At 39.4% G+C, this 22,956-nt stretch overlaps 1 protein-coding gene across 1 annotated transcript; it reads right to left on the reverse strand.

The window, feature by feature from the left end:
* Window positions 1–19,216: 19,216 nt before the first annotated feature.
* On the reverse strand, window positions 19,217–19,681 carry LOC131148966 (uncharacterized). The gene has a single exon (XM_058098960.1). It carries the CDS (start codon window positions 19,679–19,681, stop codon window positions 19,217–19,219), a length of 465 nt encoding a protein of 154 aa, XP_057954943.1.
* Window positions 19,682–22,956: the final 3,275 nt, after the last annotated feature.

The following is a 22,956-nucleotide window of genomic DNA, read 5'->3' on the forward strand; positions in this document are numbered from 1 at the left end:
ACACTGTTCTGGATAGAAGTGTAGGGTGGTCTCAACCGATTAGCCTCAGTAGGGTGTACCTTCCTTGGGGTCTGGACAAGGAAGTGGTAAGGCAATCAGACACCCGTATCTAGTTGCAGATGCTTGCAAACATAGTTAGCAGATGAATGATTTGACTTTGTTTGGGTTGATACCCCAAGTGTTAGTCCAGCATTCGGACCGCACAACCCGTACCATGGGGGAAGTAAATGGTGTTTAGTCCCAGGGAGTGTCTTTATGCACATCTATAGATTTATGTAAATTATGTTACTTATTTTCTGAACTATTTATACTATGGAAATGAGATGAGTATTTTCAACTATGCAAAGTGAGTACAATGTAAAATAGCTATTTTCGGTTATCTAGAGGATAGAAGTTTTCTATAAACACTAAATGCGTGCTGACCACACACTAATGTTAACTTAATCTTCCTTACTGAGAAGTGTCTCACCCCAATATACAAATCATCTTTTTAGGATACACCAGAGATCGTGCATAGTAGACTAGAGGGGCTGAGTTAGAAGAATAGTGTATGTACGTTGGGTGTATGGATTGAGTTGTTTTTGTTTGTACTGTTTAATGGGTTGTAATATGGATAATTGGAGACTATTGTGTATAAAGGTAGTTTAGAACTCTGGTAATGAATTGTGGAGAATGTTTTATTTACTTTCGCTACATTTATTATATGAATATGGTATCAGGTACACAGATGTCACTAAAGTAGCACCTTGAGCCCATGTGGCGGGTCGGGGCGCTATAGGTGGTCTCAGAGCCTAGGTTTGTTAGGTTCTACAGACTTTGACAGTTGATAATTACCAGAGTATAGGTTGGGATAAGTTAAGGATAGGAATGGGTAGATTGGGTGAGTCTTGGTTTGGAAGCTTAGAGACGATGATCTTTTGACGATCTTTTGTGTTTTTCCTGAAATGATGATTTCAGGAAAACCATGGTAAATCCATCGATGGTTTCATTTTTGGGTCGAGAGACTGGAACTTGGAAATGTAAGGGGGAACGTTAGGTTGGTTGAGTATGTGCGTAGTGTCAGTGTTATGGATTAAGGCTGGTACCTTGATGGTTTTATGGTAGAATGATGTACATGATTTTTGTTTACTCGTATGTTTTATTATTAGTTATTCCATACTTGCATCAACCATGATAAATGTGGAATTTCTAGATCGGTTTCTATCATATCTTCAGGATTGATCCCAAGGGAAAGGATATCATGGCTGAAGGGGATAATCACGTGGACACCTCCAGTGAAGATGACGTCGATGCCTATACTGCGCAGCAGGCTGGAAGAAGGACCGAAGAGACTCTAGAGAGAGGGATCAGCTATCGGCTGATAGGGGCTGCACGTTCCAGTAGTTTACTCGGGAGAATCCGCTAGCGTTTTCAGGAGGAGCAAACTCGATTGGAGCTGAAGATTGTGTAGAGACCCAGAGAAATTATAATATTTAAATAATAAAAGAAGGGGGGAAAAGGGAAAAGGAAAATAGGACCTTGTTAATGAATTCAAGGGGTTCGTCAACGAGAGAGCATGAGGGACTAGTCGATGAGGGAGCATTTCGTCGACGAGAAAGTATCGAGAGGATGTTTTGGGCATCTCAGAATTTTATCGACGAGGAAAAAGTTCGTCGACGAATTGCCTCTTAACCTCGTCGATGAGGTGACGTGGATCGTCGATGAAGACTAGTGTATAAATAGGTCAAATCTTTATTTTTGGCCGAAAACTCACGCTCAAAATCTTCCTTCTCTCTCCTCTTCGGTTCTCTACCCTTCTCTCTTAATTTCTGGGTTCGTTTGCGGCCGGATCGAGGATCCAAAGTCACCACGACACTCCTGGGGAAGTTCTCAACGTATCTGCTGGAGTGGATCATTGGTGGGACGAGTTTGAAACCCCTCTCAAATTCAGCGTAAGGTTTTTATTCAATATTTAGCCTCCCCTGTAGTTGTAGAAAACATAGTAGGCGTAGAAATACTGAAGTTTAACTCTGGGAGATGTTGTTTTTAGGGTGTTGAACGGGGAACCCTGCGAGTGTTGAGTTGCTTGTTTTAGGGGCTTTTCATGAATCAGGTAAGGGATATAAACTAATATCAGTTGTGTGGCGATATGAGTATATTCGTACTATAATAGATAAACAATACATAACATATGTCTGGACAAAAACTAATGATATATTACTAGATAAAACATACATAATCATGGTCACGCTAAATCATATTGAATTTCAAATATTATAAAATCATCTGCTATAACTGATAGTACTGAAATATTACCCAAGATGGATAGCTAACTGATGTCATGTATTACCCCCCATGACTAGGTTGTGCAGCCCGAAGGCTGGACCTGACAATGGCTGGGCAACCACTACCAAGTAAAATGTGTCTGTAAGTACGATGGGCCCGCCCCACCCTGGTCCGGACTGCCAGGGGGACGTCTACAACGCTACACTAAAGCCACATTGACTATCCCTCTCCCACACTCTCTACTAGCAAGTGTGGTAGCACTAGTTTGAACTGAACTGAATAGCTACAGTACTGAGCACTGAATACTAATCTAAACTAAACCATCCGAGTTCTGATAACATATAGTATGTTTACATATACTAATTTAACATGAAACTAGATTGATAGCATTTTCCTGAATTTTGGCATATCATACATAATCACGCCTTTGCCCCGAATAACATATATAATTACGGCCTTGTGCTGGCTATCAATCACGGCCTTGTGTTGAGCATATTATAACATATTGAACTAAAACTTGTACTGTTATCATAAAATCTTGAAACCATAATTTCCCGTAATATTTATGGTTTTCTTGAAAAACTATTGTAAACATGCTTTTACTGAAAATCTAACATTAAAAAATATTCGTAAAATGATACTCATGCCACATAGATTTAAATAGTATTAAAAGTGAATACATAAGCTGAATATTTTTTTGTTTAAACATTTTAAAACCATTTTCTTATTCAACAGCAGTATTCCCAAATATTTTGATATAACATACATAAATTCTGTAAATACATGCTATTTTAAAATGATAAATTTTCATAAAAATAAACTGACTTAATTTATCCCCTTACCTGGCTACTCATGTAAGAACCCGAATCATGAGACGTGGGTTTATTATGTAGGAGAGGGATATTTTGGTAAAATAGCAGGTTTGTCGACGAAGCCGGATTTCATCGACGAAGCCTTTGTTCTTCTCATCAACGAAATTCAGAGCCTTGTTGACGAGGAGAAGCTGAGAAGTTTCGGAAATCGGGAAATATCAGGATTCGTCGACGAGGGTACCATTTCATCGATGAAATTGGCCAGGTCAAAGGGCCATAAAAGGAAATTCTCATTACTTCACCATTAAGAAATCTCAATTATATATATATATATATATATATATATATATATATCTAAACCTCTCCCTACTCCTTCTCCCTAGATTTCTTCGTCGATCGTTGCTAGAATCGGGAAACGGAAGTTACCATAAGGATCATGGAAGGATTCTCTACAACTTCTACAGATCAGAATCTCGTTTCAAGCATTTTCGAGTTTCGGGCTAAAATCGAGGTAAGGCTCGGTTTTTGTTTCTGATTTAGTATATGTGTAGAAGTACGGATTGTAAGTATGTATTGTACTATGGTTTTAGGTTTTGGAGTCTCGATTCGTAGTTTTGAGGACCATAGAGTTCGTAGTTGGATTTCGGGTTAAGGTAAGGGGATTATGTTTATATCAGTTCATTTTTGAAATCAAGATCGATAAGCCTGTAGGCTACGATCATATGTATGTTTTGGCTACTTATTTGGGGAAATCTATCGAGTAAAAATGCGGGATTTTTGGATTACAGTTTTCGGGAAAATTGGGGATTTTGGGTATCATCTCTACTTTGTTTGAAAAACGGTTGGTTTTGTTGAAACTGTATTATTGAGGTGATCGTGAACCATATTTGCATAAACTGTATACTTGAAATTGTAATTAATATGATTTTCCGTAAACCAAATAAGTGTGGTATGTATGGATGTATGTATTTGTTTCAGGTATTTGTAAAACAGCTATGTGGTGGCTAATTATCGTACGCTGAAATGTATAGGGACGTGAGTTCTAAAATGATTATAGGTTTTGTGAAATCGGCTAGGGGCGACTAATTACCGTACGCCGAAACAGCTATGTGGCAGCTAATTACTATACGCTGTGGCATAGATCGGTTAACTACCGTAGGCAAGAGTGTCCGACTCTATATTCGAGGGTGTGAAATATCACCAGTCTAATTTCGGTTGGTCACCGAAGTGGTGTGAGCTATATGCTACATCGTATGAAGCAATGGATTCACTGTGGGCCTGAGTTGTCGTAGCGTAGTTTTGCATGTGGCAATGTAATTGTGGTGAGACTAGGTGACCTTGTGTAGTTGCATATGTAGCAATGGATTCACTATTGGGCCTGAGTCGTCACTTCGTAGTTGCGCGTGTAGTAATGTAATCACTGTGAGACTAGGTGACCTTGTGTAGTTGCGTATGGAGCAATGTAATCACTATTGGGCCTTGATCGTCGCAGCGTAGTTGCGTATGTAGCAATGTAATCGCTGTGAGACGAGGTGACCTTGTGTAGTTGCGAACTAGTGTGATGACACTGACCGTATGTATGTATGTATGTTTTGGGTATCGTATGAACTGGAATAGTTTTTCTGAAAATACTGGAACTGTATGGAATTGTATGAAACTGTACAAATTGTTTCAAACTGTATCGTATGTATAGTGTTATGAAGTATGTAAAATGACACTGATATGCCACACACTGATATAAACTGTTTTCTTCCTTACTGAGAGGTGTCTCACCCTGAATGTACGTACAATATTTTCAGGTCCTTCAGGTAGCGGTAAGTAGCATCCTAGCGTCCGGAAGCAAGGGGTGTCGTAGCTACTGCTAATACCTTTTTAGGTACGAGTTTTGGTATCCAGGTTGTCAAGATAGTTTGTAGACACCTGGGGTATGTGTTGTAATTATGGGAATATATGTCCTAGTTTGTATAGACCCTGGTATGATCTTGTTTATGTATAAAAGACTGTATTCCACTGCGTATCTGATGAGTATGGATTGGTATGAGTTTGTATATAGGGCAATCGTGTACCCCACGGGGTCGGACCCTCTTATTTGTATTTTATCATGTATGTTTAAATTGATACAGAGGCGGGTTAGGTTACTTAAACTCGCACCTGGGACCCACCTGCGGGTTCGAAGAGTGACAACTCAGAAACCCCAAAATCTAACTAAATCTGCACCTGTGGTGTTCCCAACTCAACACCCTGAAATCAATATTTTCCCAACAAATCCTAGTATTATTTCACCTAATACATTTCCTTCAATCTAGAAACACCAAATACCTTATAAAACTTAAAATAATCAACTTACCCAAATTTTGGGATGGTACCCAAGTTGGCCTAACCATCAATTTACTCCAACAGATTTATAGAGAATCTTCCCAGGAGTAACGTGGCAGCTTTGGATCATCGAACCGGCGTGAAATGAGGTCGGATTTCTAGAGAGAAGGCAGAGGGAGCCGAAGTTAGAGAGAGAGAGAGAGAGAGAGAGAGAGAGAGAGAGAGGATTTTTGAATGTTCCTCTCGCCAAAAATGTGTTCTTAGCCTTTAATAGAAATGCTTGCCCACTTGGCCTTGTCAACGAGTCCAAGAAAAGTTTCGTCGACGAACACTTACCCCTTGTCCACAAAATTCAGGCCCTGGGAAATAGTCTCTTGGTAAGTTCTCATCGACGAGACACATGTCCCCGTTAACGAGCCCAAGAAGCCTGTTCATCAATGAACACGCTGCATTCGTCAGCAAGACCCTGCTAAATTTCCCCTTAAAAATTTCCTTTCTTTCCTCTCCTTTATTATTTAATTGATATAATTCACTGGGCCTCTACATTCTCCCCTCCTTATTAAAATTTTGTCCTCGAAATTTACCATCTGTATTGAACACCATGCTTTAAAGAAAGATGGGTTACTTATTTTATTACTTACCCTCACTTGTGGCGGAGGAATACCGTGATTACATTCAGGGTCCTAAGAGATTACAAATACATAAACTAAAATTCTCCCAAAACCAAAATACTACCTACTACCAAAATATTATTACATGTACAAATTAACCTACAAAAGGGACATTACATACTTATTTGTATCTTTTCCTCATTACTTTTGAACTCCACTGAATAAATGCAGGTATTTCTGTCGTATCTGCTCCTCGAGCTCCCATGAAGCTTCCTCTACCACATGATTTCTCCACAAGACTTTTACTAAAGGAATCTTCTTATTTTACAATTCCTGATCTTTCCTATCCAGAATCTACATTGGTACCTCCTCATACACCAAAGTATCCCTGAGCTCGATCTCACCAAAACTGATCACATGGAAGGGGTCTAGGACATATTTCCTCAACATGGAAACATGGAATACGTCGTGTATTCTGGACAAAACAGGTGGTAAGGCTTGCCTATAGGCAACTGATCCCACTTTCTCAAGGATCTCAAACGGGCTAATAAACCTAGGGCTAAACTTACCATTCCTTCCAAATCTTATAACTCCTTTTAATGGAGCTATTTTTAGAAACACATGATCTTCCATATCAAATTCTAATTTCCTACAGCGAGTATTAGTGTAACTCTTCAGCCAGCTCTGAGCTGCACTAATCCTGTCTCTGATGAGCTGAATTTTATCATATGCCTACTACACTAGATCTGTCCCCACAACTCGCTGCTCACCCATCTCATCCTAGTATAATGGGGAACGACATCTTCTTCCATGCAATACTTCATAAGGTGCCATCCTTGTAGAGACCCGAATAATCATCGTAATTTAATAATAGGAGGAGGAGAGAAAAGGAATTGAATTTAGATTTAAATAGGGTCTCGTCGACGAAGAGACCTATTGGGATCGTCGACGGGGACACGTGTCTCGTTGACGAGAAGATACCAATAGGCTATTTTTGCAGCTCTGAATTTCATCGACGAGGATTAAGAGTTCGTCAACGAACTTCCTTCATGGCCTTGTCGATGAAGTGGCGTGGCTCATCGATGAGTGCAGATGTATAAATAGCCTAAATTCGAATTTTCTACAGAATTCTCATGCGAAAACCCTCCTCTCTCTCTCTCTCTCTCTCTCTCCTATTTGTCCCTTCCCCCTTCTCTTTAAGATTTTGGGCCGGATTCTTGCCAGTTCGACGATCCGAGGCCACCACGACACTCCTGGGGAAATTCTCTTCAAATCTACTAGAGTGGATCGCTAGTGGGTTTAACTTGGATTTCATCCAAACTTCAAGGTAAGGCACTTTATTTAATATTTGGCTTTCCTACAGTAGAAAGTGTAGTACTCGAAGAAATATTGAAGTTTTCCTCAGGCAGATATTATTTTCAGGGTGTTGAACGGGAAACTCTGCGGGTGTAGGACTAGACACTGTAAGGGCTTTTTAGTAGTCAGGTAAGGAAATAAACTAAAGCAGTAATTTTCCATGAAAATTATTATTTATTACCAGATTTATGTTCAGAAAGCATGTATTATATATATGAGTATTACTAAGAAAATTATATTTGGGAAAATACTGCTGTTATACAGGAATGTATATTTTTGGTATGAAATGTTAGGAAATATGATTTTATTAACAGAATGTATGATTTTATTTAACATTATGTGGCATGAATATCATTTTACACACATTGTATTATATTAAGGCAATTTTACAAATAAAGCATGTTTTAGTGACTTTCAGAAAAAACAGGATAATGCAGTACATTATAATTTCAGAATACATGATAAATAATACATTTATTCAGATTAGTATGTATATTATGTTCGGCGCAAGGCCGTGATTGATAACCGGCTCAAGGCCGTGGATTATGCATGTTTTTGGCGCAAAGCCGTAGTTATGAATGTAATCGGCGCAAGGCTGTATTTATTTATGTTATTATAGGAAAATCAGAAAATGTTATCAATCTATTTGCGTTAAATAGTATATTATCGTGTACTATATGTTATCAAAACTTGGATGATAGTTCAGATCAGTTTCAGAAGCACGATACCATAGCTATACAGTTCAGTTCAGTTCAGACTTGTGCTAACCACCCCTACTAGTAAAGGGGATGGGAGATGGATAGTCGATGTGATTTTCAGTGTAGAGTTGTAGAGGTCCACTTGACAGTCTGGACCAGGGTGTGGTGGACCCATAGTACTTACGGACATTTTTGACTCGGCAGTGGTCGGTCAACCATTGTCGGGTCCCGCCTTCAGGCTGCACAACTTGTTATGGGGGGTAATACATGACATCAGCTTGCTATTCATCTTGGGTAAATTTCAGAATACTAGTATATATCATATGATTTTATGAACAGTGAAATGCAGTATGAATTAGTATATTTATGAAATGATATATTTATTTAGTATTGATATTACCGGCTTTCCGGCATGTGACATGTACTGTATGTTTATTATAACACGTAAATATTAATGTTGTCACATAACTGTATTTAGTTATTCTCCTTACTGAGAGGTGTCTCACCCCAACTTAAACTATTTCAGGGAACCTAGAAAGACTTGCGGACCGAACCCACTGTTGAGACAGTTTTTACTACCTTGCTAAGAGGGTAAGTTTTGAGTTAGGATCAGCTGGTTTTTGGTATTAGATTCTAGTTCATCTTTTGGTGATTTTGAGGATTGTATATTTAAACAGTATATGATGGAATGTAGATACTCTGGTATATTGTATTATATGGTTAAGTGGTTGAAATTTATGTTTGCTGCTACTTAGGTTTCCGCTGTGTATGATAGGTGTATCCCCGTTACCCACGGGTACGGGTTGACTTTATAATGTTTTAAGTTAATGATGATTAATATAGTTGATTATGTAGTAAATTAAGCAGGTCGTTATAGTTTTGTATCAAAGCCTAGGATGCTAGGTTTTGTAGACTTTAGAATGCAACAGTAATAATACCAGAGTATAGGATAAGGGAATTTGAGGTCTAATTTTGTAGTCTAGATGTAGGACTTTTGTGATGGTTTGTGTGACTTTCCTGAGGTGACAATTTCAGGAAAGCCATGGTAAACTATTTTCGGGTTGGGTATTTAGATTGTAGGATTGAACATTTAATTAAGATCAGAGATGATGATTTAGTTTAGGATATAAAATACTTGTTAGATGATACGTTATGGTGATAAGGTCCTAAGCTAAGTTTATTGTTTTTTCAGTATGGACCCCGGAGGTAGTAGCACTCATGCCAGTGGTAATGAAGGTGCTGGGCCCTAAGACACTGCAGGTGGTTATTCAAATGCAATACTATGTAGCGTAGCACAGCAAGTCATGGCTGAAATTGTTAGGAACTCCAGAGAGCAGGGTGGTCCGTCTGCAGGCCACGACAGTTCGATTAAGAAGTTCATTAGGATGAATCCTCCGATTTTCTCAAGAGGAACTGATCCTGCATTTGAGAAAAAATGGGTGCAGGAGATTGAGAAAGTGTTTGTAGTACTACAGTGTATTGAGGATCAGAGGGTGTTGTTCGCTACATAAAAACTGACTGGAGAGGCTGAAAGATGGTGGACGACAGTGAAACTCCTGGAATAGCAGAGGACAGTGCCTATAGAGATGACATGGGAGCGATTTAAGGAAATATTTTTCGGTAGGTATTTTCCAGCCTCATCTAGGGAAGTTAAGATAGAGGAGTTCCTCAACTTGAAGCAGGGACAGCAAACAGTGCAGCAGTACGCGGAGAGGTTTATTGAATTGTCTTGCTTTGCTCCATGCATTATTCCAAATGAGACGAAAAAGGTACGATAGTTTGAAAGGTCTGAGGAGAGAATTGTATAAGCAAGTGTCGATACTGAAATTGCAAGATTTCGCCGAACTGGTAGATAGGGCAACTATGGCGGAAGTTGGAGAGCGGTTGGAGGCTGAGGAGTAGAGACAGGTAAAGAGATCCACGCCTTCTTGTTCCCAGCAGAGGTCTAGTAGGGGTTCGTGGAAGAAAGGTGGCTACTACAGGGAGCGGAGGCAGAAAATAGGTAATCGTGGTTTTCAGGGTATGTAGCCTTTTCCAGCTTGCCTGACTTGTGGGAAGAGACACCCGGGTGAGTGTCATGCCGAGCAAGGTATCTGCTATCGATGTGGGGAGCTGGGACATATAATGAGAGACTATTAGGCTCAAATTAGTGTTGCTCCCGTTCCTATACTTGTTCGGGGAGGCTATCAAGCGCTATGTAGAGGCCAGTAGAGGAATATGGCTCAAGCTAGAGTTTTTGCTTTGATATTGGGTGATGCTGAGACAGTCGGCGATGTGGTGACAGGTATGGTTAGCATGCTTTCCTTTAAAGTTATTGTATTATTTGATTCAAGAGCCACACACTTGTTCGTGTCTATGGGATGTATTAAATTGTGTGGGGGTAGAAACACAGTTATTAGACATTTAGTTGTTAGTAAATACACCGACTGGGTCAGTAATGAGGTGTAGTAGGGTGCTTCGGGGCTGTCCAGTTGATATTCAGGGAAGAATTTTGTTTGCTGATTTTTATAGTGCTGGACATGCACAGGTTTGATGTCATATTCGGCATGGATTGGCTAGCAGCTAACTTTGCCAGTATAGATTGTCATTCAAGAGAAGTGATATTCAGACCTCCAAGAAGACCAAAATTCAGGTTTACAGGGTCGCGAGTGCAATCCCCACCTCAGTTGGTCTCAACTATTCAAGCGAGGAGACTGCTCCTGAGTGGTTGTCAGGGATTCGTGGCTTTTGTGAACAAAATGTCAGTGAATGAATTAAAGCTCACGAGTACGCGAGTAGTAAAAGAGTTTGTAGATGTTTTTCCAGATGAGCTACCAGGCTTGCCACCTAATCGTGAGGTAGATTTTCCTATTGAACTACTTCCAGGTACAGCGCCGATCTGTAAAGCACCTTATCGAATGACGCCAACAGAGTTGGCAAAATTAAAGAATCAGTTGCAATATTTGCTTGATAATGGATTTATACAGCCTAGTGTATCTCCGTGGGGAGCTCCAATGTTATTTGTGAAGAAGAAAGACGAGACCATGAGAATGTGTATAGATTATAGGGAAATTAACAAGGTGAGAATCAAGAACAAGTATCCTCTACCTCATATAGATGATTTATTTGACCTGCTCTATGGTACACGGGTGTATTCTAAGATTGATCTTAGATTAGGTTATCATCAAGTGAAGGTAAAGGCAGAAGACGTTTCGAAGATAGCCTTCAGGACCAGGTATGGGCATTATGAATATCTCGTTATGCCTTTTGATCTGACAAATGCTCCTGTAATATTCATGGATTTGATGAATAGGATCTTCCACCAATATTTAGACCAATTTGTTGTTGTTTTTATTGATGATGTACTGGTCTATTCGAGCAGCTATGAGGAGCACGAGACGCATTTGAGGCAGGTCTTACAGACGCTTAAGGAAAAGAAGTTGTACACCAAGTTCAGAAAATGTGAATTCTGGCTCAAGAAGGTTGTGTTTTTAGGGCATGTCATCTCAGGGGATGAAAATTTTGTGTTCTTAGTAAAATTGATACGGTGGTGAATTGGGCTAGATCGAGGAACGTCTAGGAGATCAGAAGTTTCTTGGGACTGGCTGGTTATTACCATCATTTTGTTGAAAGATTCTCAGCGTTATTAAGACCTCTGACACGACTGACTAGGAAGAATACTAGATTTGAATGGGACGATAGCTGTGGGCAGAGTTTCCAGGAACTGAAGCAAAGGTTTGTTAAGACACTAGTGTTGATCATCCCGTCAGGAGGTGAGGGATATGTTATCTACAGTGATGCGTCCTTGAAGGGACTTGGTTGTGTATCGATGCAGCATGGCAGAGTAGTAGCGTATGCTTCGAGGCAGTTGAAAGAATATGAAAAGAACTACTCTACTCATGATCTTGAATTGGCTGCAGTAGTACATGCATTGAAGATTTGGAGGCATTACCTATATGGCGAGCGATGTGAAATCTTCTCCGACCATAAGAGTCTAAAGTACTTCTTCACCCAAAAGGAACTAAATATGAGGCAGAAAAGGTGGTTGGAGCTTATTAAAGACTTTGATTGTACTATCAGTTACCATCCAGGAAAAGCAAATATGGTAGCTGATGCACTGAGCAGGAAGTTCGCGGGGCCAGCTTTGATAGCTATGGAGATTTCGTATCCGATTATAATGGATCTAGAAAGATTCGGTATGGAGGTGGTCAAGAGTGATCCTCGAATATGTATTGCCAATTTAGTGGTGCATCCTACTCTATAAGAAAGAATTAAAGCTACTTAGAAAGAGGATCCAGAATTAGCAGTGGTATTGGTTAGAGTACAGAGTGGTCAGGGAGAGAAATTTTGTATTACAGATGACAGAGCTTTGCGGTTCCATTCTCGATTGTGTGTTCCTGCTGATGCTGATATCATAAAGACCATCCTAGAGAAGGCTCACAAATCTTTGTACACAATTTATCTAGACAGCACAAAAATGTATAGGGATTTGTGAGAGTCTTATTGGTGGAGTGGTATGAAGAAGGAGATTGCCGAGTATGTAGTACAGTGTTTGACGTGCTAGTAGGTAAAGGCTAAGCACCAGAGGCCACCAGGTCAGTTGCAGTCACTTTTTATCTCAGAGTGGAAATGAGATCATATATCCATGGATTATGTTTCAGGGCTGCCGACAGCATTGCATGGTCAGAATGCGATCTGGGTGCTTGTAGATTGTTTGACTAAGACCATCCATTTCCTTCCCATCAAGATCAGCTAGTCCCTTAACCAACTAACAGAGATTTATATTCAAGAGATAGTCTGGTCTCACAGTGTGCCAATCTATAGTGTCAGATTGAGACCCGCTTTTCACGTCACGTTTTTGGAAGGGTTTGTAAGAAGCTCTAGGGTCTCAGTTATCTTTCAGCACGACATTCAATCCTCAGTCAGACGAGCAGATTGAGAGGATGATTCAGATATTAGAAGATATGCTTCAAGCATGTGTGTTGGACTTTGGGGGTAGTTGGACCCAATTTATGTCATTGGTGGAATTTGGGTACAATAACAGTTATCAGGCAAACATTGGCATGGCACCATTTGAGGCACTTTATGATAGGAGATGTCGTTCTCCTTTATATTGGGACAAGATGGGTGAGCGATGAGTTGTGGGACCAGAATTTGTGCAACAAGCGTGTGATAAAATTTGACCAATCAAAGATAGAATCAGTGCAGTTCAGAACCGACAAAAGAGTTACGCCGATAACTGCCACATGAAATTAGAATTTGATATTGGTGATCATGCGTTTTTGAAAATAGCTCTGTTAAAAGGAGTTATGAGATTTGGAAGGAAAGGTAAACTTAGCCTTAGGTTCATTGGCCCATTTGAGATTCTAGAGAAAGTGGGGCCGGTTGCCTACAGGTTAGCTTTACCACCTGTGTTGTCCAGGATACACGACGTATTTCATATCTCCATGTTGAGGAAATACGTCCCAGACCCTTCTCACGTAATTAGTTATGGTGAATTAGAACTCAGTGATTCACTAGTTTATGAGGAGGTACCAGTATAGCGTCTGGATAGGAAGGAACAATAATTACGTAATAAGAAAACTTCTCTAGTGAAAATCCTATGGAGAAATCATGCAAAAGAAGAAACTTCTTGAGAACTTAAGGAACAAATAAGGCATAAATACCCACAATTGTTCCAAGAGGTTTAGTTATAGCCAAGTAAAGTGTATATAAATTATGTAATATTTCTTTTACAGGTTAGTCAGTGTATGTATTAGTTTAGTTAGTAAGAAGTCTTTTGATTTTGGGAGAATTTTTATTTTGTATATGTAATCTCTCAGAACTCTGAATGTAACCACGGTATTCCTCCGCCATAAGTGAGGGTAAGTAATAAAACAAGTAGGTTGTTTTCTTTAAGGAATGGTGAATCACATGGATAGTAAATTTTGAGGATGAAATTTTTATAAGGAGGGGAGAATGTAGAGACCCGAATAATCATCGTAATTTAATAATAGGAGGATGAGAGAAAAGGAATTGAATTTGGATTTAAACAAGGTCTCATCGACGAACATAGTACGTTCGTCGACGAAGAGGCCTATTGGGATCATCTACGGGGACATATGTCTCGTCGACGAGAAGATAAAGAGAGGCTATTTTTGCAGCTCTGAATTTCATCGACGAGGAATAAGCGTTCGTCGACGAACTTCCTTCATGGCCTCGTCGACGAGTGCAGGTGTATAAATAGCCTAAACTAGAATTTTCTGCAGAATTCTCATGCAAAAACCCTCCTCTCTCTCTTTCTTGTTCATCTCTTCCCCCTTTTCTCTAAGATTTCGGGCCGAATTTTTGTCGGTTCGACGATCTGAGGCCACCACGACACTCCTAGGGAAGTTCTCCTCAAATCTGTTGGAGTAGATCGCTGGTGGGGTTAACTTGGATTTCATCCCAACTTCAAGGTGAGGCTTTTTATTCAATATTTGACTTTCTTACAGTTGTAAAAGTGTAGTACTCAAAGAAATACTGAAGTTTTGTTCATGGAGATATTGTTTTCAGGGTGTTAAACGGGGAACTCTGCGGGTGTAGGACTAGACACTGTAGGGGCTTTTCAGTAGTCAGGTAAGGGAATAAACTAAAGCAGTAATTTTTCATGAAAATTATTATTTATTACCAGATTTATGTTCAGAAAGCATGTATTATATATATGAGTATTATTGAGAAAATTATATTTGGGAAAATACTGCTGTTATACAGGAATACATATTTTTGGTATGAAATGTCAGGAAACATGATTTTATTAACAGAATGTATGATTTTATTTAGCATTGTGTGACATGAATATCATTTTATGCATATTGTATTATGTTGAGGCAATTTTACAGATAAAACATGTTTCAGTGACTTTTAGAAATAACAGGATAATGCAGTACATTATGATTTTAGAATACATGATAAATAATACATTTATTCAGATTAGTATGTATATTATGTTCGGCGCAAGGCCGTGATTGATAGCCGGCGCAAGGCCGTGGATTATGCATGTTTTCGGTGCAAGGTCGCAGTTATGAATGTAATGGGCGTAAGGCCGTATTTACTTATGTTATTACAGAAATTAGAAAATGCTATAAATCTATTTGCGTTAAATAGTATCTTATCATGTATTATATGTTATCAGAACCTGGATGATAATTCAGATCAGTTTCAGGAGCACGGTACCGTAGCTATATAATTTAGTTCAGTTCAGACTTGTGCTAACTGCCCTTACTAGTAGAGGGGGTGGGAGATGTATAGTCGATGTAATTTTTAGAGTAAAGTTGTAGAGGTCCACCTAGAAGTCTGGATTAGGGTGTGGTAGACATATCGTACTTACAAACATTTTTGACTTGGCAGTGGTCAACCAACCATTGTCAGATCCTGCCTTCGGGCTGCACAGCTCGTCATGGGGGGTAATACATGACATCAACTAGTTATTCATCTTGGGTAAATTTCAGAATTACTAGTATATATAAGATGATTTTATGAACAGTGAAATGCAATATGAATTAGTATATTTATGAAATGATATGTTTATTCAGTATGATATTACCGACTTTCTAGCATGTGACATGTACTGTATGTTTATTAACACGTAAATATTCATGTTGTCACACAACTATATTTAGTTTATTCTCCTTACTGAGAGGTATCTCACTATAGCTTAAACTATTTCAGGGAACCTAGAAAGATCGGTGGACCGAGCCAGCTGTCGAGACAACTTTTACTACCCTGCTAGGAGAGTAAGTTTTGAGTTAGGATCAGCTGGTTTTTGGTATTATATTCTAGTTCATCTTTTGGTGATTTTGAGGACTGTATATTTAAACATTATATGGTGGAATGTAGATACTCTAGTATATTGTATTATATGGTTGAGTGGTTGAAATTTATATTTACTGCTGCTTAGGTTTCCACTGTGTATGATAGGTGTATCCCCGTTACCCACGGGTACGGGTAGACTTTATTATATTTTAAGTTAATGATGATTAATATAGTTGATTATGTAGTAAATTAAGTAGGTCGTTATAATCCTGATGCTGGCTTGATAGCTATTATTGTGTGGAAACTCCATTGGTGGCATATATTGGGTCCAACTACCCCCAAACTCCAGCACACAAGCCTGTAACATATCTTCAAGAATTTGGATCATCCTCTTAGTCTGCTCATCTGTTTGAGGATGAAAGGTCGTGTTGTAAGATAACTGAGACCCTAGAGCTTCCTGCAAGCTCTTCCAAAACCGTGACGTGAAATGTGAGTCTCGGTTTGATACTATGACACTAGCACACCATGAGAACGAACTATCTCCTAAACATAAATCTTTGCCAGTCTATCTATGGAGTAGTTGATTTTAATGGGGAGAAAATGGACAGGCTTCGTTAGACGATCCACGATCACCCAAATTGCATTCTAACCATGTAATGCCAACGGCAGCCCCATAACAAAATCCATAGGTACGTGATCCCACTTCCACTCCAGAATGAAAAGTGGCTTCAACAGACCTCCTGGTCTTTGGTGCTCAGCCTTAACCTGCTGGCACATTAAGTATTGTGCTACAAACTCGGCAATCTCCCTCTTCATGCCGCTCCACCAGAAAAAATCTCGAAGGTACCTGTACATTTTTATGCAGATTGGATGAACCATGTATAGAGATCTGTGAGCCTCCTCTATAATTATTCTCCTAATATCAGCATCTGCAAGCACACATAATCTGGTGCGAAACCTTAGAACTCCGTCATCCGAAATACTGAAGTCCTCTCCCTGACCTCCCTGTACTCTGGCTATTACCTCTATTAATTATGAGTCCTTTTTCTGAGCAACTTTTATCATTTCTTGTAATGTGGGTTGCACCACTAAGTAGGCAATAAATGCCTGAGGATCACTCTCTACCAACTCTACACCGAGTCTCTTTAGATCCATCTGGATCGGATGCTAAACCTCCATAGCTGCCAGTGCTGGTCCCACTGATTTCATACTCAGAGCATTACCTACCACGTTTGCTTTCCCTAGGTGGTAACTAATAGTGTAGTCATAATCTTTAATAAGCTTTAACCACCTCCTCTGTATCATGTTCAACTCATTTTGAGTGAAAAGGTACTTCAAACTTTTGTGATCGAAGAATATCTCGCATCTCTCATCGTACAAGTAATGCCTCCAAATCTTTAATGCGTGTACCACTGCAGCCAATTGTAGATCGTGGGGAGGGTAGTTCTTTTCATACTTTTTCAACTGTTGGGAGGCATAAACTACAACCCTACCTTGCTACACAATACACAATAGAGCCTTTTCAAAGACGCGTCACTGTAAATTACATAGCCATCACCCTTCGATGGAATCGTCAGTACTAGTGCAGTGACGAGCCACTGCTTTAATTCCTGAAAGCTCTATTCGCATTCATCATCCCATATAAATTTGGCATTCTTCTTGGTTAGTTGGGTCAAAGGCCCTGATAGTCCCGAGAATCCCTTTACAAACCGATAGTAATATCCCACCAGTCCCAAGAAACTCCTAATCTGCTGATTGTTCCTCGACCTCTCCCAATCTACCATTGCCTTAATCTTGCTGGGATCCACTGAAATTCTATCCCTTGATATAACATGCCTCAGAAACGCAACTTTCTTTAGCCAGAATTCACATTTACTAAACTTGGCGTATAATTTCTTTTCCCTGAGCATCTGAAGTACTAGTTGTAGATGCATCTCATGCTCCTCAAAGCTCCTCGAGTAAACCGGTATGTCATCAATGAAAACTACAATGAACTGGTCTAAATACTGGTGAAAAATTCTATTCATCAAATCCATGAATATAACAGGAGCATTCGTTAAACCAAACGGCATAACGAGGAATTCATAATGCTCACACCTGGTCTTGAAGGTTGTCTTCGAGATGTCTTCTACTTTAACTTTCACTTGGTGGTAGCCTGATCTGAGGTCAATTTGGGAATAGACCCATGTACCTTGAAACTGATCAAATAAATCGTCTATACGGGGTAGAGGATACTTGTTCTTGACTGTCACCTTGTTAATTTCCCTATAATCTATGCACATCCTCATGGATCGATCTTTCTTCTTTACAAATAACACTAGAGCTCCCCACGGTGAAACACTGGGCCGAATAAAACCCTTATCCAGCAAGTCTTGCAACTGATCCTTTTGCTTTCCCAACTCTACTGGAGCCATTATGTAAGGAGCTATAGAAATCGGTGCCACCCCTAGAAGTGGATCAATAGAGAAATCTACCTTGCGATCAGAAGACAACTCGGGTAGCTCATCTGGGAAGACATCTGAAAACTCCTTCACCACTGGCATATTAGCAAGCTTTAATTCATTTTCTGACATTTCCTTTACAAAGACCACGAACCCCTTACAACCATCCAAGAGTAATCTCCTCGCCTGTATGGTTGATACTAATTGAGGCGGGGATTGCACTTGCGACCCCATGAACCTGAATTCTGGTCCTCTTGGAGGTTTGAATATCATTTCTTTCAAACGACAGTCTATACTGGCATAGTTAGCTGCCAGCCAGTCCATACCATATATTACATCGAACGCATGCATGTCCAACACATCAAGTCAGTTGGCAAGACTTTTTGCTGAATATCAACTGGACAATCTTGGAGCACTCTACTACACCTCACTATTGATCCTATCGGTGTAGTTACTAATAGTTCGGTGTCTAACAACTGTATTTCTGCCCCACATAATTTAATACACCTTATAGACACGAACGAGTGTGTGACTCCTGAATTAAACAATACGATAACTTTAAATGAAAGTATGTTAATCATACCTGTCACCACATCGTCGGCTGTCTTAGCATCACCTGGCGTGAGGGTGTAAACTCTCGCCGGAGCTGTATTCCACTACTGACCTCCACGAGGCGCTTGATAACCTCCCCGAGCAGGTCTAGGAGCGGGAGCAGCTCCAGTCTAAGCCTGACAGTCTCTTATCATATACCCTAGTTCCCCACATCGGTAGTAGAAACCTCGCCCAACACGACACTCTCCTGGGTGTTTCTTTCCACAAATCTGATAGGCCGGGTATAATTGCGTACCCTGAATCCCATGGCTTCCCGACTCCCGCTTTCTATCCTTATGGTAGCCACCCTTCTTCCACGAAGCATGACTGGTTCCCTGTTGGAAACCTGAAGGCATGGATCTTTTTTTTTATTTCTATTCCTTAACATCCATCCGCACTCCGGCTTTTGCCACAACTGCTCTGTCTACCAGCTCGGCAAAGTCCTGCAGTTTCAGTATTGCCACCTGCTTATATAATTCTTTCCTTAGGACTTTTTCAAATTGTCTTGCTTTCTTCATCTCGTTCGGGATAATGTACGGGGTGAAACGAGATAATTCAATGAACCTCGCCGTGTACTGCTGCATTGTCTGCGATCCCTGCTTCGAATTTAGGAACTCCTCTACCTTAGCTTCTCTAGACGAGGTTGGAAAGTAACTGTTGAAAAATATTTCTTTGAATCGATCCCATGTTATCTCTATAGGCATTGACCTCTTCTGCTTTAGGAGTTTCACTGCCGTCCACCATCTCTCGGCCTCTCCTGTCAGTTTATACGTGGCAAATAGAACCCTATGCTCCTCTGTACACTGTAGCACTATCAACACCTTTTCAATCTCCTGCATCCAATTCTCAGCGACTACGGGATCAGTTCCTCCTGAGAAAGTCGGAGGATTCATCTTTGTAAACTTTTCAATCGTACATTTGTGGCCTGCAGATGAACCTCTTTGCTCCCTGGAGCTTCTGGTAATTTCGGTCATGACTTGCTGAATCACGCTACATAATACTGCATTTGAGTCATCACCAACTACACCCGAGGGTCCAACACCCTCATTACCACTTGCATGGACGCTACTACCTCCAAGATCCATCCTGAAAAGACAATAAACTTGGCTTTAGGACCCTATTACAATACATGTCCAACACACTTCGTCTAACTAGTATATCATATCCTTAATTAATTTATCATCTCTATTCTTAATTCAAGGTTCAATCTTGCAACCTAAACACAACCCGACAATAGTTTGTTATGACTTTCCTAAAATCATCACCCTAGGAAAGACACATAAACTACATGAAAGTCCGCATCCAAACTACAAAACAAAACCTCAAATTCCTTTGTCCTATACTCTGGTATTGTTTCCGCTACATTCTATAGTCTACAAGAACCTAGCGACCTAGACTCTAATACCAAACTGTAACGACCTGCCTATTTCACCATAATTAATTTTTTATTTTTTTTCCTCACATGCATAAATATCATTCTTAATAATAACCCTGATACCAATATGGAAAAATCAATCTGAACCCGTGGGTGCCGGGGATACACCTATCATACACAGCGAACACCTAAGCAGCGAAAAATATAAATTACATCCATAACAAATAGTACCAACGTTTTACTACATTCCATAACATTTATGTAAATATAAATATACAATCCTCCAAAAGACCAAAAGGAAAAATTAGGATCATAATCCAAAAACCATCTGACCCTATCTCAGTAACTCACCCTCCTATCGGGGTAGTATGAATTGCCTCTATCGACGTGGAACTAGGTCCGCCTGTTTATGTGGATTCCTTGAAATGTTTTGTAAGTTGGGGTGAGACACCTCTCAATGAGGTATATAAACTAATATCAGTTGTGTGGCGATATGAGTATATTCGTACTATAATAGATAAACAATACATAACACATGTCTGGATAAAAACTGATGATATAATACTGGATAAAACATACATAATCATGATCATGTTAAATTATACTGAATTTCAAATATTATAAAATCATCTGCTATAACTGATAGTACTGAAATATTACCCAAGATGGATAGCTAGCTGATGTCATGTATTACCCCCCATGACTAGGTTGTGCAGCCCGAAGGCGGGACCTGATAATGGCTGGTCAACCACTACCAAGTCAAATGTGTCTATAAATATGATGGGCCCACCCCACCCTGGTCCGGACTGCCAAGGGGACGTCTACGACACTACACTGAAGCCACATCGACTATCCATCTCCCACACTCTCTATTGGCAAGTGTGGTAGCACTAGTTTGAACTGAACTGAATAGATACGGTACCGAACCCTGAATACTGATCTAAACTAAATCATTCGGGTTCTGATAACACATAGTATGTTTACATATACTGATTTAACATGAAACTAGATTGATAATATTTTTCTGAATTATGGCATATCATACATAATCACGCCCTTGCGCCAAATAACATACATAATTACGGCCTTATGCCGGCTATCAATCACAGCCTTGTGTCGAGCATATTATAACATACTGAACTGAAATTTATACTATTATCATAAAATCCTGAAACCATAATTTCCTGTATTATTTATGGTTTTGTTGAAAAATTGTTGTAAACATGTTTTTACTGAAAATCTGACATAACAAAATATTCGTAAAATGATACTCATGCCACACAGATTTAAATAGTATTAAAACTGAATACCTAAACTGAATATTTTTCTGTTTAAACATTTTAAAACCGTTTTCCTATTCAACAACAGTATTCCCAAATATTATGATATAACATACATAAATTACATAAATTCTGTAAATACATGCTGTTTTAAAATGATAAATTTTCATAAAAATAAGCTGACTTAATTTATCACCTTACCTAACTACTCAGAAACCCCCAAATCTAACTAAATCTGCACCTATGGTGTTCCCAAGTCAACACCCTGAAATCAACATTTTCCCAACAAATCCTAGTATTATTTCACCTAACACATTTCCTTCAATCCAAAAACACCAAATACTTTATAAAACTTAAAATAATCAACTTACTCAAATTTTGGGATGATACCCAAGTTGGTCTAACCAACGATTTACTCCAGCAGATTTGTAGAGAATCTTTTTAGGGGTAATGTGGCAGCTTCGGATCGTCGAACAAGCGTGAAATGAGGCCGGATTTCTAGAGAGAAGGCAGAGGGAGTTGAAGTTAGAGAGAGAGAGGATTTCTGAATGTTCCTTTTGCCAAAAAAATATTCTTGGCCTTTTATAGAAATGTTTGTCCACGTGGTCTCGTCGACAAGTCCAAGAAGAGTTTTGTTGACAAACACTTACCCCTCATTGAAGAAATTCAAGCCCTAGGAAATAGTCTTTTGGTAAGTTCTCGTCGATGAGACGTATATCCCCGTCGACAAGCCCAAGAAGCCTGACGAGACCTTGCTAAATTTCCTCTTAAAAATTTCCTTTCTTTCATCTCCTTTATTATTTAATTGATATAATTCACCGGGTCTCTACAATGCTTTCCATTGTTGGAGTTGTGCTCCCTGCCTCAAGCTCTTGCATTGATGCCCATCTTGCCCAGCAATCATTGAGATTGCTAATGACGACCCAACTAAGGGATTGCGAGTTTTTGCTACTTGTAATTCCAACCATTCTTGGGTGCGCTTCAACATCCTCCAATCCACCAAAAGATCAACCAATTGCAACACATAAAAGGGATCCTCTATAAGAGATCGAGGGGTGACCTTTGGAATCTGTTTCAAAAGACTCTTTGGAAAGGAGAAGAGATGGACGATAAATTTATCAAATTGGAAATAAGAAGATGTGAACAAAATTAATAAGGAAAAAAAAACTATTTTGATAAAATGTCTCTTTACACACATTCACTTGATGTTAGATGTCAAGAGTGTACTTTCTATGTAAAGATTATGAAGTACGAACAAATGCTCACTAACTCCCCATCTAATTTATACAATAATGTTTATGTAGGGAGGGAATGGAAATAAAATTGAAATCAAAATAAAATTAGAATTAGTATTGAAATATTATTACTGTGTTTGGTTAGCTCACAAAATATGTGCATTAATAGGATTGTGCTAGGTGCTTAGACATTTACAAAAGCAAAATCATCACGTGCAACTCGC

Source organism: Malania oleifera, chromosome 1 (assembly GCF_029873635.1).
Source record: "Malania oleifera isolate guangnan ecotype guangnan chromosome 1, ASM2987363v1, whole genome shotgun sequence".
Classification (NCBI taxonomy): Eukaryota; Viridiplantae; Streptophyta; class Magnoliopsida; order Santalales; family Ximeniaceae; genus Malania; species Malania oleifera.